This window comes from Oryx dammah, unplaced genomic scaffold, assembly GCF_014754425.2.
Source record: "Oryx dammah isolate SB20612 unplaced genomic scaffold, SCBI_Odam_1.1 HiC_scaffold_28, whole genome shotgun sequence".
NCBI lineage: Eukaryota > Metazoa > Chordata > Mammalia > Artiodactyla > Bovidae > Oryx > Oryx dammah.
The window spans coordinates 113,764,026-113,782,968 of record NW_024070212.1 but is presented as its reverse complement, the minus strand read 5'-3'; the positions used below and the strand labels follow the sequence as shown (position 1 = coordinate 113,782,968).

The 18,943-nt window shown below is 47.3% G+C and overlaps 1 protein-coding gene across 3 annotated transcripts in view; it reads left to right on the top strand.

The window, feature by feature from the left end:
• Positions 1 to 511: 511 nt before the first annotated feature.
• The window catches only part of IQCA1 (IQ motif containing with AAA domain 1), a 186,156-nt gene continuing 167,724 nt past the window's right edge, over positions 512 to 18,943 (top strand). For 2 of the 3 annotated variants that reach the window (XM_040231828.1, XM_040231829.1), the window contains exons 1-3: positions 512 to 816; positions 13,308 to 13,632; positions 14,902 to 15,021. In XM_040231828.1, the coding sequence (XP_040087762.1) occupies positions 806 to 816; positions 13,308 to 13,632; positions 14,902 to 15,021 (456 nt within the window). In that variant the 5' untranslated portion in view covers positions 512 to 805. The remainder of the gene's footprint in view (positions 817 to 13,307; positions 13,633 to 14,901; positions 15,022 to 18,943) is intronic. The other variant, XM_040231830.1, reaches the window with a different exon arrangement.

Genomic DNA, 18,943 nt, shown 5'->3' with positions numbered 1-18,943 from the left:
TTACACTTACAGTGCACTGTCGCCTTATTCCATTTTAATTAAACCCAAGAAAGGCAGCATCTGCATCTACTCTGCACCCCTGGAACCAAAGTCTGCGCTTGGTACAGAGTAGATACCCAGTAAAGCTTCGAAAGAACCAAAGACTGCTACACCCACTTTACAGATGGGAAGACTGCGGCTACAATCATTAAGGACCTGGTCCAAGGCTACGTATCTCAAAAGTGGGGAGGAAAATGGGCAAAAGAGAAAGCGGGACGCTGGCGTAGAGAACAAAGAGCGGGTGTATGGGACGTGGGGCCAGCTCAGGGGAACGCCGGGCGGGTCCTCCGAGAAGCAAACTCCTCGCTCTGGTTCCTGAGAGATGGTGACTCGCCCAAGCGCATCCACCGATGGCGCAGTAGCGTCCGCCCCGCGCAGTTGCCAGGGAAACATCAGGCAGCGCTGCGCAGGCGCATAGCACGCAGGGAACGGGGAGCACGCCGGCAGAGAGGACCGCCCCCCCCCACTGCGTACTGCGCAGGCGTAGCGTCTCCGTTGCTAGGTTCCGCCTCGCGCGTCTCGCTGGGTGGCCAGAGTCCGGTTCCCGAGCCTTCTAAAGGAAGGGTCTGGAATCCCCCGTCTTGGATACTGTAGGCCTTCCCTTCCTACCGCCTTTCCCTTCCCGAAGTCAGAGGATATCCCCAGTCCCAGCCCCTCCCTCGGAAGCACCTTCCCCTAGCCCCTCTGGTGGTGTCCCGACCCTGCAGCCAGCCGCGCATCAGAGGACGACGGAAGAGCTTCCCGGCAGGCGAGGCAAAGAGCCGACATGTCGAACGCGTGAGTGAGGGGCTGCCCGGGCGCAGCCGCGGAGTGGGCTTCTTCAGGCAAAAAGATAGCTTGCTCTTTTCCTTTTCTTTTCTTCTAACCCCTTCTTTTTGCAGTTTTACCAAATAAAGACACACCTCAGCATAGACTGTCAGCTTCTGTGGACAGGACTTGCCTTTTCCTCAGATGCTCCAACTCCCCTCGCGCTCCCCTCCGGCCCCAATAGAGAAGAGCTCCGCTAGACGCAGTGCTTACTTTACGCCCACTGAGCCCTTGTGGACTTATTTGAGGACGTGCTGCCTGCGTTCAGTTCATCATCCGCTTTTTTCTTTTTTCTTTTTTTAAATTTTTATTTTTACTTTATTTTACTTTACAATACTGTTGGTTTTGCCATACATTGACATGAATCCGCCATGGGTGTACATGAGTTCCCAATCCTGAACCCCCCTCCCACCTCCCACCCCATATCATCTCTCTGGATCATCCCCAGCAAAGTTCATTGCTTTGTGAAAACACCCTGGCCCCTATATTTAAGTTAAGGAAGATCTTGAGGAGGCTTTATTGTACTACTTCGCTTTCCAGCAAGAAACCCCAGTCAGGAGGCCGTGGCCCCAAAGAGTCTTCACCCAGCGTTGTGCCAGTTACAGAGCATTTCAGTTCAGTTCAGTTCAGTCACTCAGTCGTGTCCGATTCTTTGCGACCCCATGAATCGCAGCACGCCAGGCCTCCATGTTCATCACCAACTCCTGGAGTTCACTCAGACTCACATCCATCGAGTCAGTGATGCCATCCAGCCATCTCATCCTCTCGTCCCCTTCTCCTCCTGCCCCCAATCCCTCCCAGCATCAGAGTCTTTTCCAATGAGTCAACTCTTCACATGAGGTGGCCAAAGTACTGGAGTTTCAGCTTTAGCATCATTCCCTCCAAAGAAATCCCAGGACTGATCTCCTTCAGAATGGACTGGTTGGATCTCCTTGCAGTCCAAGGGACACTCAAGAGTCTTCTCCAACACCACAGTTCAAAAGCATTGATTCTTTGGCGCTCAGCCTTCTTCACAGTCCAACTCTCACATCCATACATGACCACTGGAAAAACCATAGCCTTGACTAGATGGACCTTTGTTGGCAAAGTAATGTCTCTGCTTTTCAATATGCTGTCTAGGTTGGTCATAACTTTTCCTCCAAGGAGTAAGCATCTTTTAATTTCATGGCTGCAGTCAGTCACCATCTGCAGTGATTCTGGAGCCCCAAAAAATAAAGTCTGACACTGTTTCCACTGTTTCCCCATCTATTTGCCATGAAGTGATGGGACCAGATGACATGATCTTCATTTTCTGAATGTTGAGCTTTAAGCCAACTTTTTCACTCTCCTCTTTCACTTTCATCAAGAGGCTTTTTAGTTCCTCTTCACTTTCTGCCATAAGAGTGGTGTCATCTGCATATCTGAGGTTATTGATATTTCTCCCGGCAATCTTGATTCCAGCTTGTGCTTCTTCCGGCCCAGCGTTTCTCATGATGTACTCTGCATAGAAGTTAAATAAGCAGGGTGACAATAAACAGCCTTGATGTACTCCTTTTCCTATTTGGAACCAGTCTGTTGTTCCATGTCCAGTTCTAACTGTTGCTTCCTGACCTGCATACAGATTTCTCAAGAGGCAGGTCAGGTGGTCTGGTATTCCCATCTCTTTCAGAATTTTCCACAGTTGATTGTGATCCACACAGTCAAAGGCTGTGGCATAGTCAATAAAGCAGAAATAGATGTTTTTCTGGAACTCTCTTGCTTTTTCCATGATCCAGCAGATGTTGTAGCCCAGCAGTTATTGCTGGTCATCTCAAACACCTGTTACAGTGCTGACTCTGCAGGCACTCGAAATATAATAACTCATGACTCCCCTGCAACGTCAGAGCTATTAGTATTATTATTTCCACATTACTGTGGAGAACTCAGGCACATAGAGGCTAAGGAGTTGGTATACAGCAGGAACATGATGCCCAAAGCGCTGCAACTCCTGCCTGATTTCTAGCTCTCAGTAACCCTGTTTTCCAGGACAGAAAGGAAAAGCAGTGAGGCTGAGACTGAGGGCTTGCAGAGTTTTGCAGGTAGAGAGATCGGCAGTTCATTTTCGGAGACATTGAGTTTGAGATGCCCTTTGGACATCCAGTGAGCATAAATAGGCAGCTGACTTGAGTTCAGACCAGAGGTCTGTTATGAAATATAAATTCTACAGCTGTTGGCATAGACAATTTTTATGAGACAGGAGATGGAGTGTAGACAGAAGAGAGAGCAGGTTTAAGGACTCAGACTTGGCCATCCAGTGGCAAGAGATGGAGGAGGAGAAACCAGCAGAGGAATTATAGGCATGATTGTTGAGGAAGAAACACAACTGTGGAGCCCTAGAAGCCGGGAGGAAAATGAATGCAAAGTTTCTGGGAGGAGGGAGTAGCAGAGTCTGTCAGAGGCTGCCGAGGCCAGAAGACGGCTGAGGATTGGCCAGGGGCAGTGCTGTGGAGTCCGGTGGTGGCCTTGATCTTCATGAGCGAGATGGAGTAGAAAGATGGACTCAAGTGAACGTAGGAGAGAGGAAGAGGGGAGAAACTGTAGACGGTGCAAGGCTGGGTTTTTAAAGGCGTATTGCTGTAGCTGGTGGCAGGGGAAATGAGGTCCGGAGACAGATTTAAAGATAGGAAACAATAGCCTGTTTGTTTGTTAAAGGGAATGGCCAGTGTAAAAGAAGTGGGGTGAAATGAGAGGAGGAAGGAGAAGTGGGGTGACGTCCTTGCTAGCAAGGGCACGGGCCCCAGCATGCAGAGAGAGGAGCTGAGGTTCTTTATTGCAGGAAGATGAGAAGGCAGAAAGCTGAGCACCAAATAATTAATGCTTTTGGTGTTGGAGAAGACTCTTGAGAGTCCCTTGGAATGCAAGCAGATCCAACCAGTCCATCCTAAAGGAAATCAGTCCCGAATATTCATTGGAAGGACTAATGCTGAAGCTGAAACTCCAATCCTTTGGCCACCTGATATGAAGAGCTGACTCATTTGAAAAGATCCTGATGCTAGGAAAGATGAAGGCAGGAGGAGAAAGGGATGACAGAGGATGAGATGGTTAGATGGTATCACCGACTCAGTGGACATGAGTTTGAGTAAACCGGGATTTGGCGATGGACAGGGAGGCCTGTCATGCTGCAGTCCATGGGGTTGCAAAGAGTTGGACATGACTGAGTGACTGAACTGAACTGAACTGAGAAGGCAGGGCAGAGGCTGTTGGTAAAGGTTCCGTTTGGAGGGTAGATATCATGGTGGGGCGTGGAAAGATGATGCAGATGGTAGATGATGGTGACATTGAAGTGCTGTGGGCAATACCATTAGATGAAACGAGTTCCAGAATTAGAGCGTGTAGGAAGGAGTGAAGGAGAGTGGTCTGGAAATTGAGCGAGGAGCAAAGACTTGGCCCTGTTCCCTACCACTGTCAGAGGGCTCTGAGACAGAGGAGGGTCACAGGAAAAGCTGTGTCCTTTAGGGAAGGCCAGGCCTCCCTTGCCCTGGAGAAGGAATGGCTACCCACTCCAGTATTCTTGCTGGAAGAATTCCGTGGACAGAGGAGCCTGGCGGACTACAGTCTATGGGGTGGCAAAGAGTCAGTCATGACTGAGTGACTGAGACTTTCACTTTCTTTCACTTTAGGCCTCCCTTCGAGCAAGAACGCTAAGGAATATTCCAGAAAGAGTACAAACAACTAGATAGGAAAACTGGAAAATTTTAAAAGCTTATCATGTATAAAATAACTTGAAAGTTCCCATTTTGCAAGATGTAAATTTTTCCACCCCAGCACATGGTGTGTCTGAATATTCAAGTCATTTTCTTCCCTTCCCCCCAACCCAGGCACCTCACGATCCCCCAGTCATAGGAAAACTGCCAAGCTGTAGAAATAACAATCTGGTCTCTTTCAGCTGTCATATTCAGTCTTTTGCACCCACGGTCCTCCTGACTTCAGTATCTGTAACGTTTCTAGGTCATATGCTGAAGTCTGAAACCAATCAAGTACTTAAAAAAAATTCTAAGTGGTCCCATGAATAAAACACTGCCTTCTCTTTACAAGGCGCATTTAAGATTTCAAGAACACTTTCACATCTGTTATCCCATTCCTCAGTAATCCTGTGGGGTGTCCAGGGCAGGTGTCATTATCCAGATTTGCCACTTGAGGAGGTGAAGACACGAGGTTAAGTGACCTGCCTGAGACCAACTACCTTGGGAGACGGGTTCTGCTTTTAAATTCAGAGCACTCACATGTTTAAAAACCGCCGTGCCATACCCCAGAGAAATAAGAACACAGGTCCACAGCACAGCTTGTAGAGGGATGCTCAGAGCAGCATCACTCCCCAGACCCAAACAGCAGAAACTCTCCATGTGTCCCTGAACTGATGAGTGGATAAACAGAATGTGGGATATACCGGCAATGGAACATTATTGGTCAATATACCAAAACGAGGTGATGATACACACCACAGCACAGTGGGCCCTGGAAACATTGTGCTGACTGGGAGGAGTCGTGAAACGTCCAGAATAGGCAGGTAAATAGAGACAGATTAGATGAGTGGTTGCCAGGGCCCTGGGAGGATGGGGGATAATAGCAAATAGGGAGTGACTGCTCACAGGCACGGGGGTTTCTGTTCGGAGTGACAAACATGGTCTGAAATCAGAGAAAGGTGGTGAAGGGTGCACAGCTCTGTGGATGAAAACCGCTGACTTCTGCACTTGCAGAGGGTGAATTTGTGGTGTGTGGCTTACATCTCAGTAATGGTCTCAGTTAAGACATCCTCTTGCCCTCTTCCTTGTTTCAGGTCGTCTTCCTGGGCACTGGCTCAGTGGAAGGATGCTGAGACTTTGAGCTCAAGGCAGGGTGCGTCTGGGGGCTACCCAGGATGGGGGTTCAGGGAGTGGCAGGGTGGTAGCCAGCCCGGAAGGGGCAGCAGGGAAACTGGAACACTGAAGCCAGTGTCCGCAGGAAACAGTAAGGATGTCGGTTACGTGCTCTCACAGCTATTGATACTTAATATTTCCCTATCAATCAACAACCTTGCCTGGTCTCTCCAACAAGGTTCCCTGAAAAACAGCAGGTGAGGAAGAAAGAGGGTGTAGGCCAAATGCCAGGACTTGGAAGGATCAAGTCCCCAGGAAGGTCTTTGGCTAGAAGTTCCAGATAGGAGTCGGCTCTGCTCTGGCCCTGGAAGGAGTCCTGCTTCTGTAACCCTGGGTAATGGCAAAGATCTCTTCAAGAAAATTAGAGATACCAAGGGAAGGTTTCATGCAAAGATGGGCACAATAAAGGATGGAAACAGTAAGGACCTAATGGAAGCCAAAGAAATTAAGAAAAGTGGCAAGAATACACAGAAGAACTATACAAAAAAGATCTTAATGACCCAGATAACCACGATGGTGTGGTCACTTACCTAAGCCAGACATCCTGGAGTGTGAAGTTAAGTGGACCTTGAGGCATTACTACAAACAAAGCTAGTGGAGGTGATGGAATTCCAGCTAAGCTATTTCAAATCCTAAAAGATGATGCTGTGAAAGTGCTACACTCAGTGTGCCAGCAAATTTGAAAAACTCAGCCATGGCCACAGGACTAGAAAAGGTCAGTTTTCATTCCAATCCCAAAGAATGTTTCAGCCACTGTACAGTTGCCTCATTTCACATGCTAGCAAGGTTATGCTCAGAATCCTTCAAGCTAGGCTTCAGCAGTATGTGAACCAAGAACTTCCAGATGTATAAGCTGGATTTAGAAAAGGCAGAGTAACTAGAAATTGAATTGCCAACATATGTTGGATCATAGAGAAAGCAAAAGAATTCCAGAAAAACATTTACTTCTGCTTCATTGACTATGCTAAAGCCTGTGACTATGTGGATTACAACAAATTGGAAAATTTTTTAAGAGATGGGATTACTGGACCACCTTAGCTATCTCCTGAGAAACCTGTATGTAGGTCAAGAACCAGCAGTTAGAACTGGACATGGAACAGCTGGTTCCAAATTTGGGAAAGGAGTACGACAAGGCTGAATACCATTTCATTGCAAATAGAAGGGGAAAAAGTGGAAGCAGATATTATTTTCTTGGGCTCCAAAATCACTGCAGGCAGTGACTGCAGCCACGAAATTAGAAGATACTTGCTCCCTGGAAGAAAAGCTATGATAAACCTAGACAGCGTATTAAAAAGCAGAAACATCACTTTGCTGACAAAGGTCCGTCTAGTCAGAGTTGCGGTTTTTTCCAGTAGTCATGTACGGATGTGAGAGCTGGACCATAAAGAAGTCTGAGCACCGAAGAATTGATGCTTTTTAACTGTGGTGTTGCAGAAGACTCGAGAGTCCCTTGGACAGCAAGGAAATCAAACCAGTCAATCCTAAATCCCTAATATTCATTGGAAGGACTGATGCTAAAGCTGAAGTTTCCATACTTTAGCCACCTGATGTGAAGAGCCAACTGATTGGAAAAGACCCTGATGCTGGGAAAGATTGAGGGCAGGAGGAGAAGGAGACGACAGAAGATGAGATGGTTTGATAGCATCACTGACTCAGTGGACATGAATTTGAGCAAGCTCTGCAAGTAGTGGAGGACAGAGGAGCCTGGTGTGCTGCTGTTCATGAGGTCACAAAGAGTTGGACATGACTTAGCGACTGAACAACCAGCCAATGAGTGCACTGAATTAGGGCAGCAAGACTTCCCGGGCTGGGTCTGCCCCAAAGCAGAACCTAGGCATGAAGTTCTAGATGTGTCCCATCCATTCATTTGGCTGCTGTTTCCCCTGGAGGAGGCCTCCTCTACCCAAAATCCCTTGTTATGATGGGTATGGATCTTTATGGGATTCAGGTCGCCCCCTGCACCCTATGAAGACAGCCTCCATAGCCTCTATGGGTGGCGGCGCACACCTTAATACTTGCTGGCACAGTAAATGCTTTGACTTCTGATAAATGCCCTTTATCTTTTTATTATCAACTCCACCCCTGCATTTAGAAATTATGACTGGATTTATTTATAGAGCCTTCCGGATATTGTTAGCAAATTCTTGGTAATATTAAATCTGCCTGTCAGTCTCAAGAGTCTGCTTTCTTTGTATCTTGGGTCTCCAGACAGGAACAGAGAGACTGCCTTCTGCGGGATCCAGCCCTCGGCAGCTCACATTCCAGAATTTTCTTCAGCTGCATCTCATGTGGCTTTTGCCAAATGTATTCTTGAATGTTTAATGTTCTTAATCAGGACTGTGAATGGAGTTTCATTTTTCATATATTTTCCCTGCGTTTAGTTTGGAGGGCTTTTTTCTATGTCTTGCAACTTTGCTGTACTAATTGACTTCTTTTTGTTACTGATTTCCATGGATTTTGCAATGGTATCATTTACAAGAAGTTTTTAACATCTTTTATATTCACCCCTTTTCTATATGCTTCATGCTTTTTTTAAAACTCATTATTTAGCTTTCTAGTGTTTTTCTACTGAAAATATTTTTGGTCTCTGGTTTTCAGCATTTTGAAGAGGGTTATGATCATCTGTTCTTTGGGGCGTGTGGACAGCATTCTTCATCAGGCATTTGCCATAAATTAAATTTATAGAGCACCTCCTTGGCATCTGTGGAAATAATCCACAGCTTTTACTGTCCTGTGCGGCATTTCGTTCAGTTTTCCTTCACGTTGAACTCTTGTGAATTCCCTGGGTGACCCCTCCTTGATCAGAGGGAACAATTTGCTTTTGATCTAATGCTGTGTTTTGTTTGCTGAGTGGAATTTCAGATCTGAGTTCCAAACAAAATTAGCCTGTCGTTTTCTTCTGTAATGTTGTCCTGCTAGGTCTAGGCCCTGAGCCCTATTTAGCCCACACAATGGGTGAGTTTTCTGTTTTGTGGGAACATGTGTTGAGTCTCTTGGCCTGTGGGGCCTGCCATCACCTGTCAGGTCAGTGAAAGCCTTGGGTATCCTGCCCCTTCTCAGATGCTGGAAGTCTGGGCTTTGGAAAAACCAAGAACCTGCTCAGCTTCTTTGTGTCTGTTCATCATGCAAACAGACATTCCGAGCTGAGTGGAATTCTAACTTTCTGATAGTAGCTTTTTGTCATTATAATAAAGTTGTCTAGCAGAGTGCTGTTTCACTAGCAGTATTTTTAAAATATGGCCAAGTTTGGAGAAATCTAGTACTTGAACCAGAGACTGTGGAGTGGCAGGGGCAGTATTCAGCCACCAAACTCAGTGGGGTGCTGGGAGGGAGGAGGCATTCAGGTGTGTGTGTGTGTGTGTTCAGGTGTGTGTGTGTGTGTTCAGGTGTGTGTGTTCAGGTGTGTGTGTGTGTGTGTTCAAGTGTGTGTGTGTGTGTATTCAGGGGTGTGTGTATGTGTGTGTGCTGGGTCTGCATTGCTGCACGAGAGCTTTCTCTGTTTGCAGAGAGCAAGGGCTCCTCTTCATTGCAGCGCTCAGGCTTCTCACTGCGGTGGTTTCTCCTGTTCTGGAGTACGGTCTCTAGGTTGCTCAGGCTTCAGCTGTGGCCCACAGGTTTAGCGGCTTCACGGCATGTGGGATCTTCCTGGACCAGGGACTGAACCCATCTCCTGCATTGGCGGGTGGATTCTTAAACACTGAGTCACCAGGGAAGCCCAGAAGTTCAGTTTTTAACTGTACATCTTTGTTTTCTTGTGGTGTTCAGCACACCTCTGCCCTCCAGGGTTTGTCCTGACAAACTAGAGTCAATTACGTTTCAGAGCCTGAATTCTGGAGCCAGGCTGCAAATCCTACATTCAGATTACACAACTCTGGGCAGTAGCTTCTCTGTGCCTCGATTTTCTCATCTGTAAATTGGAATAATAATAACAATCGCCTCATACGGTTTAGAGGATTTATGAGTTAACATATGTAAAGTATTTAGAACAGTGACCGACATGATATAAATATGAGCTGTTATCATCATCTTCATTTGAACCTAAAAGAGTTTTCACATCAAGAGAAGCTTTTTATTTTGGGCCAGGAAGATGAAAATCTCCCATCTCTGTTCCAAGCATAGGAAAAAGAAATAGCATAAACTAATACAGCAGTATAAGTCAATTATACTTCAATAAAATAAAAAATTTTAAAGTATCAGTTCAGTTCAGTCTCTCAGTCGTGTCCGACTCTTTGCGACCCCATGAATCGCAGCACGCCAGGCCTCCCTGTCCATCGCCAACTCCCGGAGTTCACTCAGACTCAGGTCCATCAAGTCAGTGATGCCATCCAGCCATCTCATCCTCTGTCGTCCCCTTCTCCTCCTGCCCACAATCCCTCCCATCATCAGAGTCTTTTGCAATGAGTCAACTCTTCGCATGAGGTGGCCAAAGTACTGGAGTTTCAGCTTTAGCATCATTCCCTCCAAAGAAATCCCAGGGCTGATCTCCTTCAGAATGGACTGGTTGGATCTCCTTGCAGTCCAAGGACTCTCAAGAGTCTTCTCCAACACCACAGTTCAAAAGCATCGATTCTTCGGCGCTCAGCCTTCTTCACAGTCCAACTCTCACATCCGTACAAGACCAATGGAAAAACCATAGCCTTGACTAGACAGACCTTAGTCGGCAAAGTAATGTCTCTGCTTTTGAATATACTATCTAGGTTGGTCATAACTTTTCCTCCAAGGAGTAAGCGTCTTTTAATTTCATGGCTGCAGTCACCATCTGCAGTGATTCTGGAGCCCCCCCAAAAAAGTCTGACACTGTTTCCACTGTTTCCCCATCTATTTCCCATGAAGTGATGGGACCAGATCCCGTGATCTTCGTTTTCTGAATGTTGAGCTTTAAGCCAACTTTTTCACTCTCCAGTTTCACTTTCATCAAGAGGCTTTTTAGTTCCTCTTCACTTTCTGCCATAAGGGTGGTGTCATCTGCATATCTGAGGTTATTGATATTTCTCCTGGCAATCTTGATTCCAGCTTGTGTTTCTTCCAGTCCAGCGTTTCTCATGATGTACTCTGCATAGAAGTTAAATAAGCAGAGTGACAGTATACAGCCTTGAAGTACTCCTTTTCCTATTTGGAACCAGCCTGTTGTTCCATGTCCAGTTCTAACTGTTGCTTCCTGACCTGCATACAGATTTCTCAAGAGGCAGGTCAGGTGGTCTGGTATTCCCATCTCTTTCAGAATTTTCCCTATACTTGAATAAAATAAAAAAAAAATTAAAGTATAGAAATGAGTATATAAACAGTAACAGATTTAAGTTCCTTTCTTGTTTTATGAACACTAATATGTCAGTAGGTTTAGAAATTAAACAAATGTCCTGCCTGTTGAGTTTGTGGTAATACTATGATTTCCATATTTATCTTTCTCTATAAATAAGAATGTTGCTTTGTTCTTATATTTTGTTCTTAAATTATTTCAAGTCCTCAGAATTAACAAAGCAAATGTTTGTTTTGAATTTAAGGTGATTTATTGGGAGCGGTGGTAGATAGTAGAGTCTAGTACTAAAAATGAAGAAACAACACAGTACTTAATTTTGAAAAATGTTCAGAGCATAGGTAGTGGCTTACCATATTTAAATAACTTAGCATGACATCTGGTTAGTAAATATTTATCATTTGTATGTTTAATTAGAAATTTTGATCAATAAAACAAAAATCAAATTACAGAAAAGGAACATTTTAAGTGTTATTTTCATTTCTCTGAAACTTTTTTAAAATATTTAAATTTTACTTTTAAATTTATATTAATTTCAGGCAGATGGACATGGAAATCCTCTGTCTTACCTGTTGTCTCAGCAGATGTTGTGGTTATGCATCTCCTGATGGTGGGGGGCTTCTTTTGTTTTGAGTGGAGGTGGAGGTGGCAGTATGGGTTGGATCGTGTGTTCAGCTCACAACTGTGCAGACCGGGGTTCAGGTACTGACCTCCCCTCTGAAGAGCAGACCCTACTTCCCACGCCGGTGGAGGGATGGGAGCCGCCCTGCCCTGTGGATACTGCGAGGATGGCACATGGCTCGGAACTTGGCCGGCGGCTGGTTTCAGTGTGTGATGCTTGCCCACGGGAGGGAGAGGAGCCTTCGTGAGGAAGGGCAGATGGTGGAGGAGAGTTCCGGAGGGATGACCTCAGGCAGGAGATGAGGGCCTCCCCATTCAACAAGGTGGGTTGACCAGCATCTCCACCTTCTCCCATGATGGCCTCTGAAATGGCAGTAAGGGCTGTAAACACACAAGGTCCACGAGAATGCTTGACCAGAGATAGCAGGATGCTGTCAAGGGACGGAAAGCAGATGTGGATGAAAGGGAGGGCCTGGGTACAGAGTGTGACCTGTAAGTCAGCAGAGGTGGGTGACCAGCAGTCTGCAGGACCCTGGGAAGGTCGTTCAGAGGTGAGGGGACTGGTCACAGATCAGCAGAGGGGCATTTCCACCCCCAGAGAGCAGGGGCCAAGCTGTTCCCATCCTGGTGGCTGAGGCCGGTGCAGGTGACCTGGGCCCAGGGCGGGACACGGGACACAGGTGGGTGCGGGCACGAGAGTCTGGGCTGACCCAGGACAGGCTGTGAGAGCCCACAGCCCCCTGGACCCACGAGCTTCTCAGGCGGGTGTTTGGAGCCGCCCTCGCGAGCACGTTCCTGGAAAGACCTTATGGAGAGAGAGAGACATTGGTGGGTTTTACCCTCTTCCCAGGGAGACAGCCAGGATCCTGCCCACCCCTCGCCCCCCGTAGGCCTGCTGGTTATAAGAAGTCCCTTCCCAGACACAGTGAACTTTTACTTAGCTTTTCAGAACTGGATCTTGGATATAAAATGAGAGCCAAAAATTGCCCAAATTCTGAAAGAAAACAGAAGTCTCTTCCATGAGTGTATTGATCAGAGTCCTGGCAGGGATAGGAGGGCATGCTCAGTGGGAATGGGGAGATGGGGTACAGTGGGGGGATGGGGGGTGGGAGGGGAATAGGGGGCCAGGTGGCAAAAGTGTGGGCTGAATCTTGGGAAACGAGCAAGGGATTGGGGGGGGTGGCCACCACCCTACACCTTTGGTAGAAGAAGCGGGCAGTGGAGGGGACACCCTTCCACCTAACCCTCCCACTCCTCAGCACCCCCGGCTGCACCCCTCACTGACTCAGACAAGGGTGAGGAGCCAGCCTCCCAGACTGGCTGGTAACTCAGTTAATTCCAACTCAGCCATGTCATTCTTCGGCTCCAGGATGCAGTGATGGGTCGAGTTGGAATGAACTGAGGAGGCGTGCAGCCAAGGAGGCTGAGAAGCAGGAGAGTTAGATGGAAGGGTCTCCCCTCCACTGCCCCTTTCTTCCACAAAAGGCGAAAGGCTTTTTAAACTATTTATTTGGTAATAATAGTTGTAGCCATATCCAAAACTCACATGCACAACAAAACGGAACATATGTGGTCTAAAGAACCTTGCAACTGCATGCGGTGTTCTCAGCTCATATTTATGGTATGTTACTGTTTGTTGGACCAGATGCCCAGTATCTATGCCTTGCAAAGTAATTTCTGCTTCCTGAACTGTCTACTCTGTCTTCCCTCAGAATGTATAATAAGATGTGGCATCAGACCCAAGAAGCCCTCAATTCTTTGCTTGATAAAGAATCTCAGAAGATGATGGAACCACAGAGGAATCAAGTGTTCATCTTCCAGATGTTAGCTACCTTCTACATAAAATACGTGCAGATCTTCAGAAACCTGGAGAATGTCTATGACCAGATAGTCCACCCACAGAAACGCATTCTGATCCGAAAAATCCTGGATGCAGTGATGGGTCGCATCCTGGAGCTGAAGAATGAGATGGTTGAGTTGGAATTAACTGAGTTCCATTACTTCGATGATATCTTACAGGATCTAAAGTTGGCGCCTGTAAGTACTTAAGTTTCTTTTTTTTCATATTAGTTTCTTTTTTCTTGTAAATAAGATATGTAGGCCTGGAACCAATAATCTACAGACTTTCTAGGCATATTGACTGGTTGCATGTTGTATTGAAAGTTGAGGCATAGCCCTTCAGTGAGACTTTACTGCCATGGACAAGGGTGGGGTTCATTCAGCTGTTGCTTCAGATGAGTCGTTGCATGGCCCTGGGGTCTGCTGAACACTGGGGTTGTTGTGGGCTTACTTGTCACCACGGTATCTGCCCAAGCCAGTTGGAAGAATGGAGTAGGACCCTTTCACAAATAATCCCCCCAGTTTCCAACAGCAATGCCACTTCTTCTGTTTCCAGAAGACAGCTCTCTGGCCTTTGTGTCCCATCATCTTCATGATGAGCAGCCTCCTGGTTGCTGGTTCCTAATTCCCAGGAGGATGCATCTCCTCCTTTGCTTTGGGTCAGTGGTGACTCACATCCTTTAGTGACACTTCTGTACTTTTGATCATTGACCTTGGAATGGGAAACATTCCTCTGACCTCCACTAACAGGATTAGATAGTTGGATGATGTCACCAGCTCAATGGACATGCCTTTGAGCAAACTCTGGGAGATGGTGAAAGACAGGGAAGCCTGGTGTGCTGCAGTCCCTGGGATCGCAAAGAGTTGGACACAACCAAGTGACTCAGCAGCAGTTTGAAATACCTGCACACAAAAGAAGAACAGGAGTTTAAACTAGTGTATAGAAACAAGTTTTCTAATAAAGCAAATTCATTTTGTAAATGATTTTTGCAATGGGGTAATTAAGGTAAAAATAAAACCAAATTTTTTTTTTAATTGTAACCATTTACACACAAATGGTCGATGTGCTGATGTTAAATTATTAGATTTAATTCAAAGAGCTCTATAAGCTCAATTCTTTGCTATCTGAATTTAAATTATTATTTTAGGTAGGCTCAGATAGGATTATATTTCTTTAAAGAAAATTCCTCAAGCTATCATTAGTTCATTGAGGCCTAATTGATATGGATTACTGGAATTTTGGAATAATGATCAAAATGAGATATGTTATACTTTCCCCCTTTGACTTTATTTGTGCCTACCTTATGGGGACAAGCTGTCTTCACACCACTGGCTTCCTCACCTTGTAAGTGAGGATAGGAGGTCGAGTGAGTCTCTGATGCCCTTGTCCTGACTGTGGGTTTTAGATGGATTTGGGTCTGGAATTGTGACCGAAATGCTCTTTTGTTTCTTCTTTCTCTTCTCTAGCAACAGTTAGATATCCCCATACCCAAGTATTTTTTGAAGGAGAAGTTGGAAGTCATAAAAGGAAGAGAGAAAATCCTTTCTCAGATATTAGCAGAAAGTGGATTAGGTGTATCTACAAAGGTTTGTATATCATTTTAATAAACTTCATTGTATAATCTGTAAAACCTCCTTTTCTGCCGCTCCTAACTGTAGGAGAAACAGGACTGTTCTCAACACAAGGAGAGCTGCAGCCTTTCTCCCGTGTTAGTAAGACATTGCATAACTTTGGGGTGTGTTTTTGACCAGTCGTAGCTACTCCTACCCAAGAACTTAGAGATCAAAACACATTATTGGTTAAATCAGAAGCTCTGAGATTGAGTAGGTGATTGACTCAGTCTCATGTTTCGTCTCAAAGTCACCCGGCCTAAGGTCAGAAACTGAATGTTGTTCATATAAAATAATTAAGTACTGAGTAACTAGGAGCTATAAACCACACTTTCTGAAAATGCTGATTAACTTCAAGCTGAGGGAGACTTTCGTGGGGGTCCAGTGGTTATGACTTTGCCTTCCAATTGAGGGGGTGCAAGTCCCATCCCTGGTTGGGGAGCTAAGATTCCACATGCCTCATGGCCAAAAAACCAAAAGATAAAAAAAAAAAAAAAACTAGCAATGTTATAACATATTCAATAAAGACTTCAACAACAGTCCACATCTAAAAAAATAAAGCTTAAAAAGTAACTTCAAGTTGAGTGGCACTTAGATCACCTGGAGTGCACTTTCTCTGGGAAAAGGGGGGAAACCCGTAGGCCCCTGGGCAGCCCTGGGCAAAGCCCAGCGGGAGCTCTAACCGCCTTCCTCCTTTGTCCGCAAGTGTGCATGCAGCTGCACCCTCTGCCTGTAACAGTGGCTGTCTTGGCTTGAACCCTCTCTGCCTTCTCGTGGATTCTGCATTTATTTCCCTGCAGCCTCCTGGCGGGCAGCGCTTTCCGCAGGGCAGTGTCATCGCAACCTGATGCTTTCCAGTGCCCCTCCCTGCCTCCAGAGTGATGCCTCCCGCCCTCCGCCCTCCGGCTGGTCTTCCCGGCCTAAGCATTAAGGCGGCAGCGGACCATCCACCCAGGGATGGTGCAGGGTGGCAGGGGCATCGTTAGTAGCCATGCTGAGACTGGGGGCAGCCTAGGTGCACAGGGGAAAACGACTCCCGTGGCCTTCAGACGGGTATGCCCCCGGGGGCATTGCCAGCCTGCGCTGCGCCACAGTGTTAAGGAAGATTCCAGGTGCCCCCGGGATGGCAGCGGGGAGGTCCCTCCCCATCGGCCCGCCACGGGACCCAAGTCGAGTACTGCTCTCTGTGAGCACACACACTGAGCCCCGAGCCGCCTGTCGTTTTGCACGGGCGGCTTCACACTGCACCCCGGCCATACCTGCCAGCCAGTCAAGCAGTCCTCTTCCTGCAGAGCCTGGTGTGACACAGTGTCCCTGCAGACGCCTTGCCTGACCCACCTCACTCAGGACCACCCCTCCTGCCACTGCTCCTCCCCTAAACATCTGGCCCCTCTTCTGCATCAGACTTTCTTCCAAGTGGACTCCTGGGAATCTGGCCTTGGCGGTCGTCCAGTCCTTCCTTCACCATGGGCTCCTGGGTCTGTGCCTCCAGTTTCCACATCACTAGAACAGAACCCGCCCCCCGACCAGGCATCCCCACTCCTGGGAGTCCTTGGCCCAGAGCGCTGACACGCACTGCAGAATCCACAGGATCTCCTGGGAAGACGGAGAAGGGCAATTACATCGCATGCGGCGCAGTCGCAGTAAGACGTCTTTCCTGCCGTTTCTCCTCTCCCCGTCCATCTTGGCTTGTGCAGGGTCAGCAGTAGAAAGGTTTCTGCCTCTCCTTCACTCAGCATTCAGCCTCAGCAGCTCCTCTCTCCTTAGGTCGAGCCATTCATCTCTGTTTTCCAGGCCCCGTTTCTGGGGTACCTAAGGGTGCTCAGTGGAACATGGGGGCTCCAGGCAACACCTGGGTGTCTGTGTGACTTTTCTGGGCCTGTCATTGTCTCACTGGACCCCCTGCTCTTGCCTTAAGCTGTTTATTTCTTGCAGATACTTACAATGTATATTCCAAGAAGGATTTTTTTATTTTTTTTTTTTTTTTTCCTGTGTGGCATATGGGATCTTAGTTTCCAGATCAGGGATCAGACCTAGGCCCTCTTCATTAGGAGTGCAGAGTTTTAGCCTTTGGACCACCAGGGAAATCCCCATATGAAGAATTTTGATAAAGGGAAAATAACTGCCCACTTCTGCACTGGTCATGCTGAGTATTTACTCTTATGGCCTCCACTGATGTTCAGATATCTTTGTTGTATTGAGTGGACATCTCAAATCCCTCACATGTATCCCATAAGGGCTGGAATTATTTTCAGAATGGCAGTGTGCAATCTAAAGGAAATAGACAATAATAAATGGCATTTGCTGAGCACCTGCTCTACGCTTAAGGGTTTATACATACATCATCTGATCTATACCAGCATAATATTTATTTTGGGCTTCCCCAGTGGCTCAAATGGTAAAGAATCTGCTTGCATTGCTGGAGACCTGAGTTGGATACCTGGGTTGGGAAGATCCCCTGGAGGAGGGCGTGGCAACCCATTCCAGTATTCTTGCTTGGAGAAGCCCATGGACAGAGGAGCCTGGTGGGCTACAGTTTACAGGGCCACAAAGAGTCAGACACGACTGAGGGACAAAGCACAGCACAACAATCTTTATTTTGGGCTTCCCAGGTGGCACTGGTGGTGAAGAACCTGCCTGCCAGTGCAGGAGGCTTTAAGAGATGCAGGTTTGACCCCTGGGTCGGGATGATCCCCTGGAGAAGGAAATGGTAACCCACTCCAGTATCCTTGCCTGGAGAATCCCATGGACAGAGGAACCTGGCAGGCTACAATCCATGGAGTCACAAAGAGACACAACTGAAGCAACTTTGCATGCACGCAATATTCATTTTACCTTCACTTCCAAAGTGCATTATTGAAAAGAACTGCTCCCTGCAAATCTAAAGCCTCAAGATGCCCCTGGACACCGAACCCTGAGCAGTTGTGTGAAAGAGCTTCCTTGGAAGGCTCTGGTGCCTCCATGCTGAGGGGCCATGGCTGATTTCATGAAAGAGGGTGACCCGTCTCACTTCAAATGGGGTGAATCCCTTACTAACCATGGGAACTGCATGAATTACTTTACTTTCTTCAGCCTCAGTCTTCTTTTTATATGTGTACAAAAGGGAAAATGTTGGTCTCTCAGTCCTGTCTGACTCTTTGCAATGCCATGAACTATAACCCACCAGACTCCTGTCCATGGAATTTTCCAGGCAACAGTACTGGAGTGGGTTGCCCTTCCCTTCTCCAGTGGATCTTCCCGACCCAGGGATTAGACAAGGGTCTCCTACACTGCAGGCAGATTCTTTAGCATCTGAGCCACCAGGGAAGCCCTTTACAGGTGAATATTTGGCTGCGTTGGGTATTGGTTGCAGTACTTGTGATCTTTAGTTGCTACACGTGGGATCTTAGTTCCCTGCCTAGGAATCAGACCCAGGCCCTGCTTTGGGAGTGCGGAGTCTTAGCCACTGGGCCAGCAGGGAAGTCCCCAGTCTTGGTCACGGTAATACCTATCTTGGCTGTTGCCTTGCGTATTGGATGAGAAAGCATGTGGAAAGCATTTCTGGCATCTATAGGTCCTCAATAAATGGCCCTTCCCTCCCTTTCTTGCTGCTTTCTCTGCATTCCCCGCCCCCCTCCCCCGCCCCCGTTACACGAAGTGACCGTCCAGAGGAGCAGTGGCCCAGGGGATGAGCTACAGCACCTGCCCGTGAGCTGCACTCTCCTGCCTGGACCCACGTGTGGCCGTTGCTGCCCCCTGAGGCCTGGGCAAGGGCTCAGCCCATGATTGAGTGGTTTTTGGATTCAAACAGCCTCTCCTTTCTGCCTCTGTCCAAGCAGGAGGCTTGGGTGAAGCCAGACCAGGTCCACCGCTTCGCCCTCCCTCCTGGGACGACAGAGGGCCTCGGGCCTGAGTCCAC